At 46.7% G+C, this 12,457-nt stretch overlaps 1 protein-coding gene across 1 annotated transcript in view; it reads right to left on the reverse strand.

Moving 5' to 3' along the window:
* THSD4 (thrombospondin type 1 domain containing 4) overlaps positions 1-12,457 on the reverse strand; it is a 606,437-nt gene that overhangs the window by 35,256 nt on the left and 558,724 nt on the right. Inside the window, exons 9-11 of the mRNA XM_070431140.1 lie at positions 7,966-8,141; positions 5,529-5,625; positions 1,773-2,048 (exon numbers count right to left, since the gene is read on the reverse strand). Coding sequence (XP_070287241.1) covers positions 1,773-2,048; positions 5,529-5,625; positions 7,966-8,141 — 549 coding nt within the window. The remainder of the gene's footprint in view (positions 1-1,772; positions 2,049-5,528; positions 5,626-7,965; positions 8,142-12,457) is intronic.

The raw sequence follows: 12,457 nt of genomic DNA on the forward strand, positions 1-12,457 counted from the left end.
CTGAGGCTTTTGATGTCTGGGAGCAAACCTTCAAGGGAGCAAAGGAGGGCCATCCATGGGCTACTGCCATTTGTCACATGGGAGAAAAAAGGGGGTAGGGGGTGGCAAGAAGGGAGTGTTAGAGGAATAAGACATCTCTGTTTTTCTTCTATTTCCAGTGCAGTTTACCAGGATAAAGAGGATGAGCATGTCATGTTAGGCACTGAGTGTGTAGGTGAAGTGTGTGTGTCCCCACAATGCAAAGGAGAAAGGCTATCTCAGAGCATGAATAAAAATAATATGGATCCCTAACTGGTTTGGCTCAGCGGATAGAGCATCAGCCTGCGGACTGAAGGGTCCCAGGTTCGATTCTGGTCAAGGGCATGTACCTTGGTTGCAGGTACATCCCCAGCAGGGGCTGTGCAGGAGGCAGCTGATCGATGTTTCTCTCTCATCAATGTTTCTAACTCTCTCTCCCCCTTTTTCTCTGTAAAAAATCAATAAAATGTATTAAAAAAATAATAATATGGAAATCTAGAAAAAGAGCTTCTTCAGTTTTGAATACATAAATCCACATTCTTTATGTTACTGATAGAACATGGGCAAAGGTAATAACAGATTTGTATATCCAGGATGCAATGAAGATATAAATGCTACCCTTATATCTTTTCTAATAGCTGATATATAGATATATAGCCATTCATTCAAGAAGCACTTGAGGAGCACCTACTGTGTGCTTGGTATGATACCAGCTGTAGAGGTTGAAAAGTGTACACTCATGGAGACAGCCAAGCCAAGCAGAGCTGGGACAAAAAGAACTGTGTCCCAAATTGCCGTGGGGTCCAGGGAAGAAGTGCCTACCTCTGCCTGACAGAATCAGGCAGGCTTCACAGAGGAGGTGATGTCCGAGCTAGATGGTGAAGTGCCCGCCAGATACCAGAGAACAGTAAGGGTGGTAGATTTTATTTCAGCGTGAACCATGAAGACTGGAGTGGTGTTGAGGCAGGCAAGATAAGCAGAACCTTTAGATGCAGGTCCCAGCATCACATCTGGTACAGAACAGACGGGACCTGCTGAATGGCCTCCTGGATGAGTAAGTGGCATCATCTGGTGAACAGGCTGCATGAGCAGCATGAGGGTGAGCTGGCTAACGGCACATGCTTTTGTCCTCATCCTTATGTCCACAAAGCAATGTCTGACCATCCCCAGAGAGGGCCACATCTCACCCTCCTGGGCGGCTGGGCCAGGCTATTTTTAAAGACATGAAATGGAGGAGAATCTACACATGCCACCCTCGATGTAAAACCACATGACAACCATTTTTATCCTTTTTATAACTTTCCCTTGTTTCTACCTGGTTCTGAGTGTATCTGGTTCCTGCAACAGGCATCACACCATAACCTAAATGGCAGACTATTTCAGTAAAAATACATTTTGATCTTGGGTTCCTGTGTCAATTAACTTTCATACTGCTTATCTCTATCGTGTCATGGTCCTCGCCAAAAAGGTTTTGGCCTCGATGTGTTTATCTCTAGCTTTCTGTCTTCCTTTGCCAATTCTAACCTATATATTTTTTCATTGTAATAAGTTGTAACCACGAGTACAGCAGCTTTCCTGTCTCATAAGTCCAACCTGAGGGTGATCTTGGAGACCCGCCCCCACACAACCTCACACTGGTGAGCCATTGCAGGGCCAGGCTCATGTCCCTGCCCCTTTCCGCCCCCTGCCCGCTGCCTCCCCAACACACACACCTGTCTCCTGGTTCACAGAGGCCCTGCAAGCCCACACCTCACCTTTCCCACAGGTCGTGGAGCACTCCGTGGTCCCAAGCTGTTTCCAGTTGTGATCTCGGCTTCGTCGTGGGGGCTGTGGTGCTGGTAGCACCAAATTGCCCGGCCAGTGGGAAGAAAATCTATCTGGACGCCTGGCTGAGAAGGTCTGCGTAGATTCTGAAGTGAATATTTCTGGTGCCCCACCATGCAAGCCTTCCTTCTCCTCAGTCTGTTCCTTCTCTTCTCCCGCCTCCTGACTCCTCCCCTCCGGGAGCAGCTGGCCATGGAAGGGCTCCCCTGGGAGAGGCCAAGGCCACACAGAAGGAAGTTCAGTTTGGAGGGTGAGTCGTAAAGAGGAAACTGCTTCAACATTTGAAATCAGGTAGCATGAGATCATTTCTAATTCATAGCACATATATTTAAAATAAGCAGACACAAATTTCCTAATGCTTAAAACATTATTAAAAACAAATAAGAAAAAGATGAACATCCAAGTAGGAAAGGTAGACAAGGGCCAGGGAGAGACAATTGACTAAAAAAGAAATACAAGCAGCCAAAAGTGCTCAACTTCACTCATAATTAAAGAACTACAGGTGAAAATAAGAACAACAACAAATCTATTTGCCTAATAATAAAGATCAGAGACCTTGGAAACCCTTAATCCCTACACTCCTTGCTGAAGGTTCCTGAAAACACGTTCTCATACACTGTAAAAGAGTCTGCAAATCAGATGCAAATTTTGGAGAGCAATTTGGCAACATTTATCCAAGCACATATTAGTTTATTACAAAATAAGGAGGCAAATTCTACAGTTACTGTCAAATCAAGTTAAAACATAGGGCTTTCTTTGTCTCTTCACCAGCACATTTTTATCTAGTTGGCTACTTACAATACTTTGTGGTTTAAAATATGACATGCAAATTAAAATAACAGAGTCAAAACCAGGCATATTGATATAAATGAGACTGTCCAAGATGTTATCAGCAAAAAAACACTTTTGAGTACTTTGTATGTACTGGGCACAAGGATTGATGTCTAATTTATTAAATTCCCTCCCTGCTGCCCCCCTCAAAACAAAACTTTTGAGTGTAGTTTTTCCCTCTCTGCTTTTAGACAGGAAATGTGTTCAGAGAAGTTACTGACTTGCCAAAGGATGCACAGCAGGAAAGTGGCAGAGTTGGATTCAGGCTCTGTCCTCCTGACTCAGCTGATATGGAGGATGACACCTGGTCCAGAATGCCCTTCCTCACCAACTTTTTACAAATGACCCCTTCTGGGCCCGCCCTGTCCCAGGCCATGGATCCCAGAACTCCATGCTATGTGTTAGGTGAAACCCATTAGACTTGTTATCAATGATCAATATCCTATATGATCTCAAGTAGTCTGTCCAATTGCCCTTGTAAGTCAGCATTAATAGTTTGCCACCTGGACTTGGTTCTCAGACTGTGTATTGCTCCTGGAAATGGTTTACAAATTCTGTCGGGTTGGCTGTGCTAGCCTGGAGTTTGAACAACACTTCGGCCCTATGTGTCTGATACACTCCAGGCTGTTGTTTCTTAGTGGCCAGTGGCATCAGGTAACCTTATTATCTGATCGGCAGCCCAGAAAAGGATGGATGTGCCAGGTCTCGCACCTGTCCCCTCACTCTGTAGGACAGGCGTTGGACCAGGTAGCCTCTAGGCCAGTGATGGCGAACCTTTTGAGCTCGGCATGTCAGCATTTTGAAAAACCCCCCTAACTTAACTCTGGTGCTGTGTCACACATAGAAATTTTTTGATATTTGCAACCATAGTAAAACAAAGACTTATATTTTTGATATTTATTTTATATATTTAAATGCCATTTAACAAAGAAAAATCAACCAAAAAAATGAGTTCGTGTGTCACCTCTGACATGCGTGTTATAGGTTCGCCATCACTGCTCTAGGCAGTATAACAAGCACAGGGCTGGTCCCACAGACTGGCCTGAGGTCACTGTGGGATCTGGGTAAGAACCTAATCTCTCTAAGCTTTCAGTTCCTTACTTTTAAAATGAGGCTGATAACAGTACTTTCCTCTGAGCACTATGGTGAAAATTGGAAGACTAATTTATGTGAAGGGATCAGCAGTGTCCAGCACTCAGCAAGGACCCAGTGTGTGTGAGCAACTATCATCATAAATATTTCTGCAGACCTTCCTGTTTGAAAGATGGAAAAGACAGTCTCCCTTCAGGTGGTGGGCTCCAGCAGCACTTGGTAAAGAAACATCTGCAGAGCTCGAGTGTGTGCCATTCCTAAGCAAAAGCTGCTTGCCCTGTCCATCAGCAGAGCCCCAGGGAAGAGGCAGGTTGCTAGGTGTGAATTCAGTATTCTTTTCTGATAGGTCAACTTATGTTAACAGAAGCAAAAGGGGGCCAATAGGAAAGGCACTGGCAGACAGACCAGTGGCCTTCAGAAGATGTCTGTGTCCCAATCCCTGGAGCCTGAAATATGTCACCTTACATGGCAAAAGGGACTTTGGAGATGTGATTGAGATTTTGAGATGGAGAGATCATCCTGGTTATCTGGGTGGCCACAATAAGGGTCCTTATAAGAAAGAGGCAGGAGGGTGAGTGTCAGGGAAAGATGTGATGACGGAAGCAGAGGGTAAGAGCCAGAAAGAGATGTGAAGGGCTACTCAGCTGGCCTGGAGGATGGAGGAAGGGGCCGTGAACCAAGGAAAGCAAGCGGCCTCTGGAAAGAGGCAAGGAAACACTCTCTCCTACAGCCGCTGAGGGGACATGGCAACGATATGTTGATTTTGGCCCAGCAAACCCATGTTGGCCTTCTGACTGTTAGAACAGTAAAGGAGTAAATCTGCTGTTTGGAGCCACTAAGCTTGAGGTGATTTATTATGGCAACAATAAGAAACCAGTATAAAGCATTTCAAAATGAGGACCTGGAGAGAAAGACCCAGGATGTTCACTTGTTTTTGAATCAGCAAAGGCTCAGATAAATGGCGACATCTGGGCCACTGACTCTGAAGTATGTGTCCCTGGGTTTTCTCTGTGCTGCGTTAGAGGCAGAGGGTAGTTGCACAAGAAGAAGAGGGAAGGGGCTTTAAAAGGAAAGTCCCAACTGTCAGCCTTAGCCTGCATCCCCCTGTCTTGGTATGCCGGGTGCCCCTCTCCGCTGAGCCCTCCTGCACCCTGCCCGGCTCCCGTCCTGTCCCCGGGGCTATCAGTTGGCTAATACCCCCATGGGTCACATGAGACAGATGAGGAATTTGATGCTCCCTGAGTGACATACTTCAACAAGCCAGGTATTGATGTCTGGGAATTGTGTAAAGGGATGAACACGCTTGTTGGCTATTATCTGGTTCCAGAACCCAAAATCATCGGTACTGCTTTGCGGGCATGCAGACGGTTAAATGATTTTGCTAGTGCTGTTCGCATCCTAGAGGTTGTTTAGGACAAAGCATGACCGCATAAGAAAACCTACCCTTATGTCATCCAAGAACTTAGACCAACTTTAAATGAACTGGGAATCTCCACTCCAGAGGAACTGGGCCTTGGCAAAGTATAAACCCCATCGGATTCCCAAGGATTTACTGATGATACTACTTGAGTGTAAACAATCACCTGGAAATACTGATGATAACGTATTACCTTATTTGGACAAGTTTTCCTTTACTGAGTACCAAACCATATAATGGTAACTTGAACTTTAATAAAAAGGAAATGAGTTTGAACTGAAATTAAAAATAAAAATAAATAAAGAGAAATGACCTGAGTGCTTGGCAGCAAAACAAGGGATTTTACCTGGTCTCCTGTGAGGTGGCACTTGTGGGCTGATGGCATTGGTCCCCATGATAACGTATTCATAGTGGACTCCTGGGTTAGGCTGCTGGTGTATCATCTGACAACACAAAAGTCAGTGTCACTGGGCTGGCACGCACATCCATGTCCCCCTGGCTTTGGGTTCAGTGGAATAAGTGACAGGATCTATAAATAAGGGGGTTGATTCACATCTAATAATATTAGTGAACCTGTGATAGATTAAACAAATAGCTATGAAAGCTATTTCCAGATGGCTTTTTGTTATTTGCTTTAGAAGAAGGAAAAACTTAAAAGAAAACTAGGCTGAAAGTGAACATCTTATAAATTCCAAATAGGAAGATGGGAGCAATGATTGGAACCTTTTTGTTGGCTCCCAACCATCCTATACCAGGGCTTAGGTTTTGCTTAGTGCTGCTCTCTCAGTGTCCAGGCAGATACGTGTTGACACTACACAGAACCTGTTTGAACACTAGGTGGCGAGAGAGTCGAGCAAAGGGCCCACCTCTGGCAGAGCCAGCCGGATCCTTTAGGTTCTTTCAACATTTTCTACGTGGCCAGTGAGGCTGGCTCAGGAAAGGCCTGCCCCCACCCTCTTCCTCTTTGACTCTTGGGTTCCTCCACTTCTCATCCATAGAAAGCTCCAGACCACAAAGACATGGGGTCAGGAAAACAGGTCTAAGGGAAGTAACTGTCCCTAGGTCCTGTTGTCTTAGGAACTGATGACGAAAGTAGAACAGCAAGCAGGAAGCTGCATAGGGCTGTGGAGGTCAGCAATGAGACTTCTCTGGGGCAAAGGAAAAAATAAATCAGCATGGCCCAGCAGAATGAACCCCACTCTATTGGTTCTGGAGCACAAACGCCCATGGCTTTCCTGGTGGGCAGCAGGGTGACGGGCTCAGTTCACCAGCAGAACAAGGATTTACTGAGTAAATTGAGTCAGGCAAGGAGACACTCCACATCCTGGTATTTCTGTCTCTATTGCTTCATACAGCGGCCCTCTTGTTGACCAGCTGTGTAATCTAGATCAAGTCCCTTAATCTCAGTTTTTTATTTCTTCATCTGGAGAAGAACTTGGAATCACAGGTGATCTCAAGTCTTTTCAGCTTCAAGCAGTTTGGTTCCTGAACATGTCTATTATGTCCATTTATGCCTTTAACTCTTATTCTTATGTCTTCCCTGCATGTGAAACGAGGCCTCCCTTTTATAAATCACCCGGTGGACTTCATACACTCAGAAACCATGGAGGTGCACACAGAGCCCCGAGAGACAGTGTTATGACCTCAGGTTCCTGCGGTTTACCCCTCATCCCTCACCTACTTCTCCTTTCACACAATTCGACAATTGGCTTGTGGCCGGAAATCCTCTCTCCCTCGTCCGCGCCTCTTGAGCTGCGAGAGCGTTCTGCCAGTACAAACCTTGTCCCATTTAGAAAATTATTGTTGGCCACCACATCCTAGACCACCCACAGTGGTCCTTTAACAATCTGGCTTTTTATCCCTGATGCCATTCTAAACCTACCCAGAGTCCAACAACCCATTGGACAATGTAAAAGAATATCGAAAATTAACTATAACAAGGCTTTCTTTATTGTTTCCAGTCCATGAGCCGCTAGGCCCAAGAGGAACAAACATGGAAATTTGGAGAAGTAATATATATAAAACCCTAACAAAGCACACATCGTGTACTAGTTTTGGAGGTTGTAAGAGAATGCATATCTATAAGCAAGCTCCTTCTTTTTATCATAAAACCCAATTTCAAGCTTTTATTTCTGTCACCTTTTATTTCCTGATGTTTTAAAGAAGACTGGATTCTAGTGTTTCTTAAAAAACAAGGACCATTTTTAACTTGTGTAACTTAATAATTGACTTTCTTGTTAAGTAAGCTTAAGTTCCCTGTGAAGCAGGGAATGCCTAGTAAACCTCTGTATTGCTACTCTGCACTTTATTGGGTCACCTGGAGCACGCTGGAGTTCTCCTGTCTTCATTTGCTCTAACAGAATTTGAAGAGGGCTGGGAACTGTGAGCGGTCTTGTCTTGCTTTAGGCATTTGCTTTCTTTTGCCATAAAAAGAAAACATGCCAAATTAGCATTAGGAGGAAAGTGCCTGGAGGAGAGCCAATGCTCATGAAATAAAGGATATGTTTTGCCTCTGATTTGGTTCAACAAGTAAAATTGGTTTTACTGGGTCAATAAACTCTGAGGGTTCTAAGCATCTGGTAGAGTTTAAGGTTTCTGTGAGCTGGGCACATTCAGGGTGAATGGTGAAGATGAAGGCCAAGATGTAAGGGCACCTCCAAGGACTCCGCTCAGATGGTCATATTGAGCATGGGCAACGGTTTGTTGCTTTTTGTTCTAAGTGTGGCCCTTAGAAGCAACAAGATAAACAATCCAGAGAACAGCCCAGAAACATACAAACTCACATAAACATCCAAGATCTCGTTAGTGGGACCTTCAGCCAGAAAGGACTCTCCAGCAGTGCTCGAAATCTCATTTGGGCGCTTGTAGGTGAACATCGTCCCTCCACCCTCGTATTTTCCAGGCCGGTCAATTGCCCAGTTCCCGTTGATGATGGAGCGGCCAGAACGACTTCGCAAGGCTGTCGAGAGAAATAACACAGTTTCTCAGGTAAGCCCAGGGTATGCACAAAAACCTGAACTGGCCTCCCTACCCCCTGTTACCGACTTATTGATTCATTACGTTTTTCATCAGGATCCACTATGTGCCAGGCACTGACCTAGGCCTTGGGGCAAGATGAAGTGTCTAGATCACATCCCTTTGGGCTTCATCACCTCTTCAACCCACTTCGATCTCTTCCACCGTAGAAATGAAGGGCAAGAGTGGTTAGGTGAGGGGAAATTATTATATCCCATTATCTAGGTGAGAGGTTGCACACTGGCAGCTCAGTAGCTGATTTTGGCCTGCAGATGGGCTTAATTTGGCCTTCATGCCTTCATATTATTATTTTTTTAATGTAATTTAACTTAAATTTAAGAATTGGGAAATTTCAAATGAAAAATTTAGAGCATTAGCTTGTCTTGTAAAACAAGAAGACATGTTAACATTGGCCGCATTCCCTCGAGGCAGCGATCGGTTAGCGCTATGGAGGACTGCCCCTTTTTGATGGAGCCTGCACACTCTGGTTTGCCCTAATTCCCGCCACTTAGGTGAAGTCTTAGTTTATTTCCCATTTATTAATGAATGTGAATTATGTATTCCACTTGTGATCATGCTTGCAGTGCAATGTTTCTTATGGAATGAATTTTTCACATAATTTTTCTACTTGTATGCCTCCTAAAAGTGGCAAAGCTAAAGAAAGGCCAAGCAGTGTCACAAGATTGTCTCCTGCCAGGTCAGCTTCATTTATTTCTGTTACCCCCCTGAGTTCTGTGAGCTACGTTAGATACTTCCACATACACTGTCAAAACTAATCCTCGAAACATTGCTAAGCAGATGCATAACCCGATCATTCAGAGACTTGGTTCACAGACCAGAGGGACCTCGTTCAAGTTCACAGAGATGGTAAGTGATGGAACTGTGATTTGAAGTCCACACTCACCAGGGAGGTAAGAAAGGAGGAGAGGAAAGAAGCAGGAGTCAGGGTTAACGAGAGAAGAGGAGACAGCACACGAGAGCAGACTGTTTCCTTAGACATGTGGCACCTTGAAGCCCACAAGCCAATGGCAGATTGAAGGAGATCCTTTGTAAGTGCCATGTAAACTGTGGGTCCTGGGCTCTTCGAACTTTCATCTTACAGAGTTCCTAAATGTAATGTTTTACAACGCATTGTGGAAACTGTATATGTAAACACAAGAATTGAGAACAATATAATAAACATCCAGGTACCCACTGCCCAGCTTCAACAACGATCAATTCATGGCTTATCTTATTTCACTTTGCAAACCCCAGACTCCATTTTTACTTGTTTTTCAGTAGGTGTCTCTAAAACAAAGGATTCTTTGTTTCTTTTTTTTTCATGTTTTTTAAGATACATTTTTATTGCTTTCAGAGAGGAAGGGAGAGGGAGAGAGAGATAGAAATATCAATGATGAGAGCGACTCATTGACTGGCTGTCTCCTGCACGCCTCCTACCGGGGATTGAGCTGGCAACCCAGGCATGTGCCCTTGACCAGTATCGAACCCGGAACCCTGCAGTCTGCAGGCCAACACTCTATCCCTCCAAAACGCTTGGTTTCAGTAGTGATTCTGTAATAGAGGCTGCTCCAAGGATGAAAGAACCTCCAATTTCCAAGCAGCCTCCCCTTCAGACTCTGCCCCTTGTTGCCATGGCTACTGAGAGACCACAGCTATGGAACATCTACACTAATAAAAGAGAAACATGGTAATTGGCGTACGACCGCTACCCTTCCCATTGGCTAATCAGCGTATCCTTATGCAAATTAACTGTCAGCCAAGATGGCGGCCGGCAGCCATGCACTGAAGCGAACAGGGAGGCTTGCTTCCTCCAGGGACTGCGAACTCCAACGTTCCCCGCCTCACTTGCCCGACTCTCAACTGCAACTATTACTATGTTGCAAATAAGAAGCTAAACAAAACGGCTTTCAGTCAGCCTGGGACCGCAACATTGTATCCATGTTTTCAGCAGCGAGGCCTCAGAGCTAAAGCTGGCCCAGAATAAAAAAAAAAAGAAAAGAAAACAAGGAGCGGTTGGGAGCTTTTAGTCAACTGCCAGCGGGAAAACAGCCCTCAGCCCCTCACCCAGACTGGCCAGGCACCCCAGTGGGGACCCCCACCCTGATCCAGGACACCCTTCAGGGCAAACCAGCCAGCCCCCACCCGTGCACCAGGCCTCTGTTCTATATAGTAAAAGGGTAATATGCCTCCCGGCACCGGGATCAGCGTGACAGGGGGCAGAGCCCAAACCCCCTGATCAGCCCTGCTCTGTGCCTGATGGGGGGGGGCTCCCCAATCCCCCGATTGCCCTGTGGCTCTGTGTGTGACAGGGTGCAGCGCCCAAACCCCCTGCCCCCACGGACCCTGCTCTGTGTGTGACAGGGTAGAACCATAACCTCTCCATCGGCCCTGCCCTGAGTGTGACAGTGGTGGCGCCCCAACCCCCTGATCGGCCCTGTTCTGTGGGTGACAGGGTGAGGCGCCCCAACCCCCCACCCCCATGGGCCCTGCTCTGTGTGTGACAGGGTAGAACCATAACCTCTCCATCGGCCCTGCCCTGAGTGTGACAGTGGTGGTGCCCCAACCCCCTGATCGGCCCTGTTCTGTGGGTGACAGGGTGAGGCGCCCCAACCCCCCACCCCCACGGGCCCTGCTCTGTGTGTGACAGGGTAGAGCCATAACCTCTCCATCGGCCCTGCCCTGAGTGTGACAGTGGTGGCACCCCAACCCCCTGATCGGCCCTGTTCTGTGGGTGATAGAGGGTGGCGCCCCAATCCCCCTCCACGGGCCTTGCTCTGTGTGTGACAGGGTAGAGCCATAACCTCCCCATTGGCCCTGCCCTGAGTGTGACAGGGTGCAGCGCCCCAACCCCTTGATCCGCCCTGCTCTGTGTGTGACAGGGGGCGGTGTCCCAGCTCCCCTATCGGCCCTGCTCTGTGAGTGACAGGGGGCAGCGCCCCAACCCCCTGATTGGCCCTGCTCTGTGCGTGACAGGGGGTGGCGCCACAACCTCCCCATTGACCCTGCCTTGAGTGTAACAGGGGGCGGTGCCCTAACCCCCCAATCAGTCTATCCTGAGCGTGACTGAGGGTGGCATTGCAACCTCCCAATCCGCCCTGCTCTGTGCATGACAGGGGGCGGCGCCCCAACTCCCCAATCGGCCCTGCTCTGAGCCTGACCAGGGGCTGCACCTAGGGATTGGGCCTGCCCTCTGCCACCAGGGAGCAGGCCTAAGCCAGCAGGTCGTTATCTCCTGAGGGGTCCCAGACTGTGAGAGGGCACAGGCTGGGCTGGGGGACCCCCCCTCCCCCCGAGTGCACAAATTTTTGTGCACCGGGCCTCTAGTTGAATTATAAAATCAATTCAGCTTATTGAGTGGCAAAGAAGGGTCAAGAATAGACACTGAGGAAGAATAGGTTTGGGCTGTTTTCTATCAAAAACCACTCTTCTCGAGAGTGGGCCATACAGTGTTTCCATGTCCTCATTTCCCATTCATTCCTCAATCATTTCCTGTTTGACCTCTGCCCCCATTATTCCACTGAAACAATTCATACTAATGTCACCAAAGCTGTCATGTTGCTAAATCCAACGGGAACTTTTCAGGCCGCCTCTTACTAGACATCTCAGCAGCGTTTGGCACTATTGACCATTCCATCCTATTTGAAACACTCACTGGTTTCTGGGACATCACACTTGGCTTGCTTTCCACCTGCTCTCAGGCTTCTGCTTTTCCTCTCTGTTTCATCTTTCTCTACTGGGCTATTAAGTATTAGCATTCTTCAGGGATTCATGGGCCATTGTATCCACGTCCATGGCTTTAATTACTGTGTGCAGTGACTTTTAAATTTATGTTTCCAATCCAGACTTTTCCTTTACTCCCAGACTTCTGTATCTAATTGCCTACTTGACAGCTTCACTCAGATGTGTTGTCTAAGACTGAACTCATCCCTAAATCTACCAGTGTTTCTAGTTTCAGTAAATGGTACCACCATCTAATTAGAAACCTAGGAACCATCCTGGACACTTCCTCCCTTCCTTGTCACCTCTATCCATCCATCCATCATCAAATTTTATTTGTCCTCCTCCATATTTCTTGAACCCATCTGCTTCTCTCCTTGTCCATCACCATAATCAAGTGCCAAGCTACTGTCAGAGCTTATTTGCACTAACTCAAAAACCTTCAGCTTAATCTTTCTGTTTCCCTTCTTTCCAGCAAGAGTGATCTTTTCAGAGTTCAGATTTGGTCACCAACTACAGCTCAAAATCCTTCAAGGCTTTCTA

Source organism: Myotis yumanensis, unplaced genomic scaffold (genome assembly GCF_028538775.1).
Source record: "Myotis yumanensis isolate MYYU_CA2020_CCGP unplaced genomic scaffold, mMyoYum1.0.hap1 SCAF_1, whole genome shotgun sequence".
NCBI classification, from domain to species: domain Eukaryota; kingdom Metazoa; phylum Chordata; class Mammalia; order Chiroptera; family Vespertilionidae; genus Myotis; species Myotis yumanensis.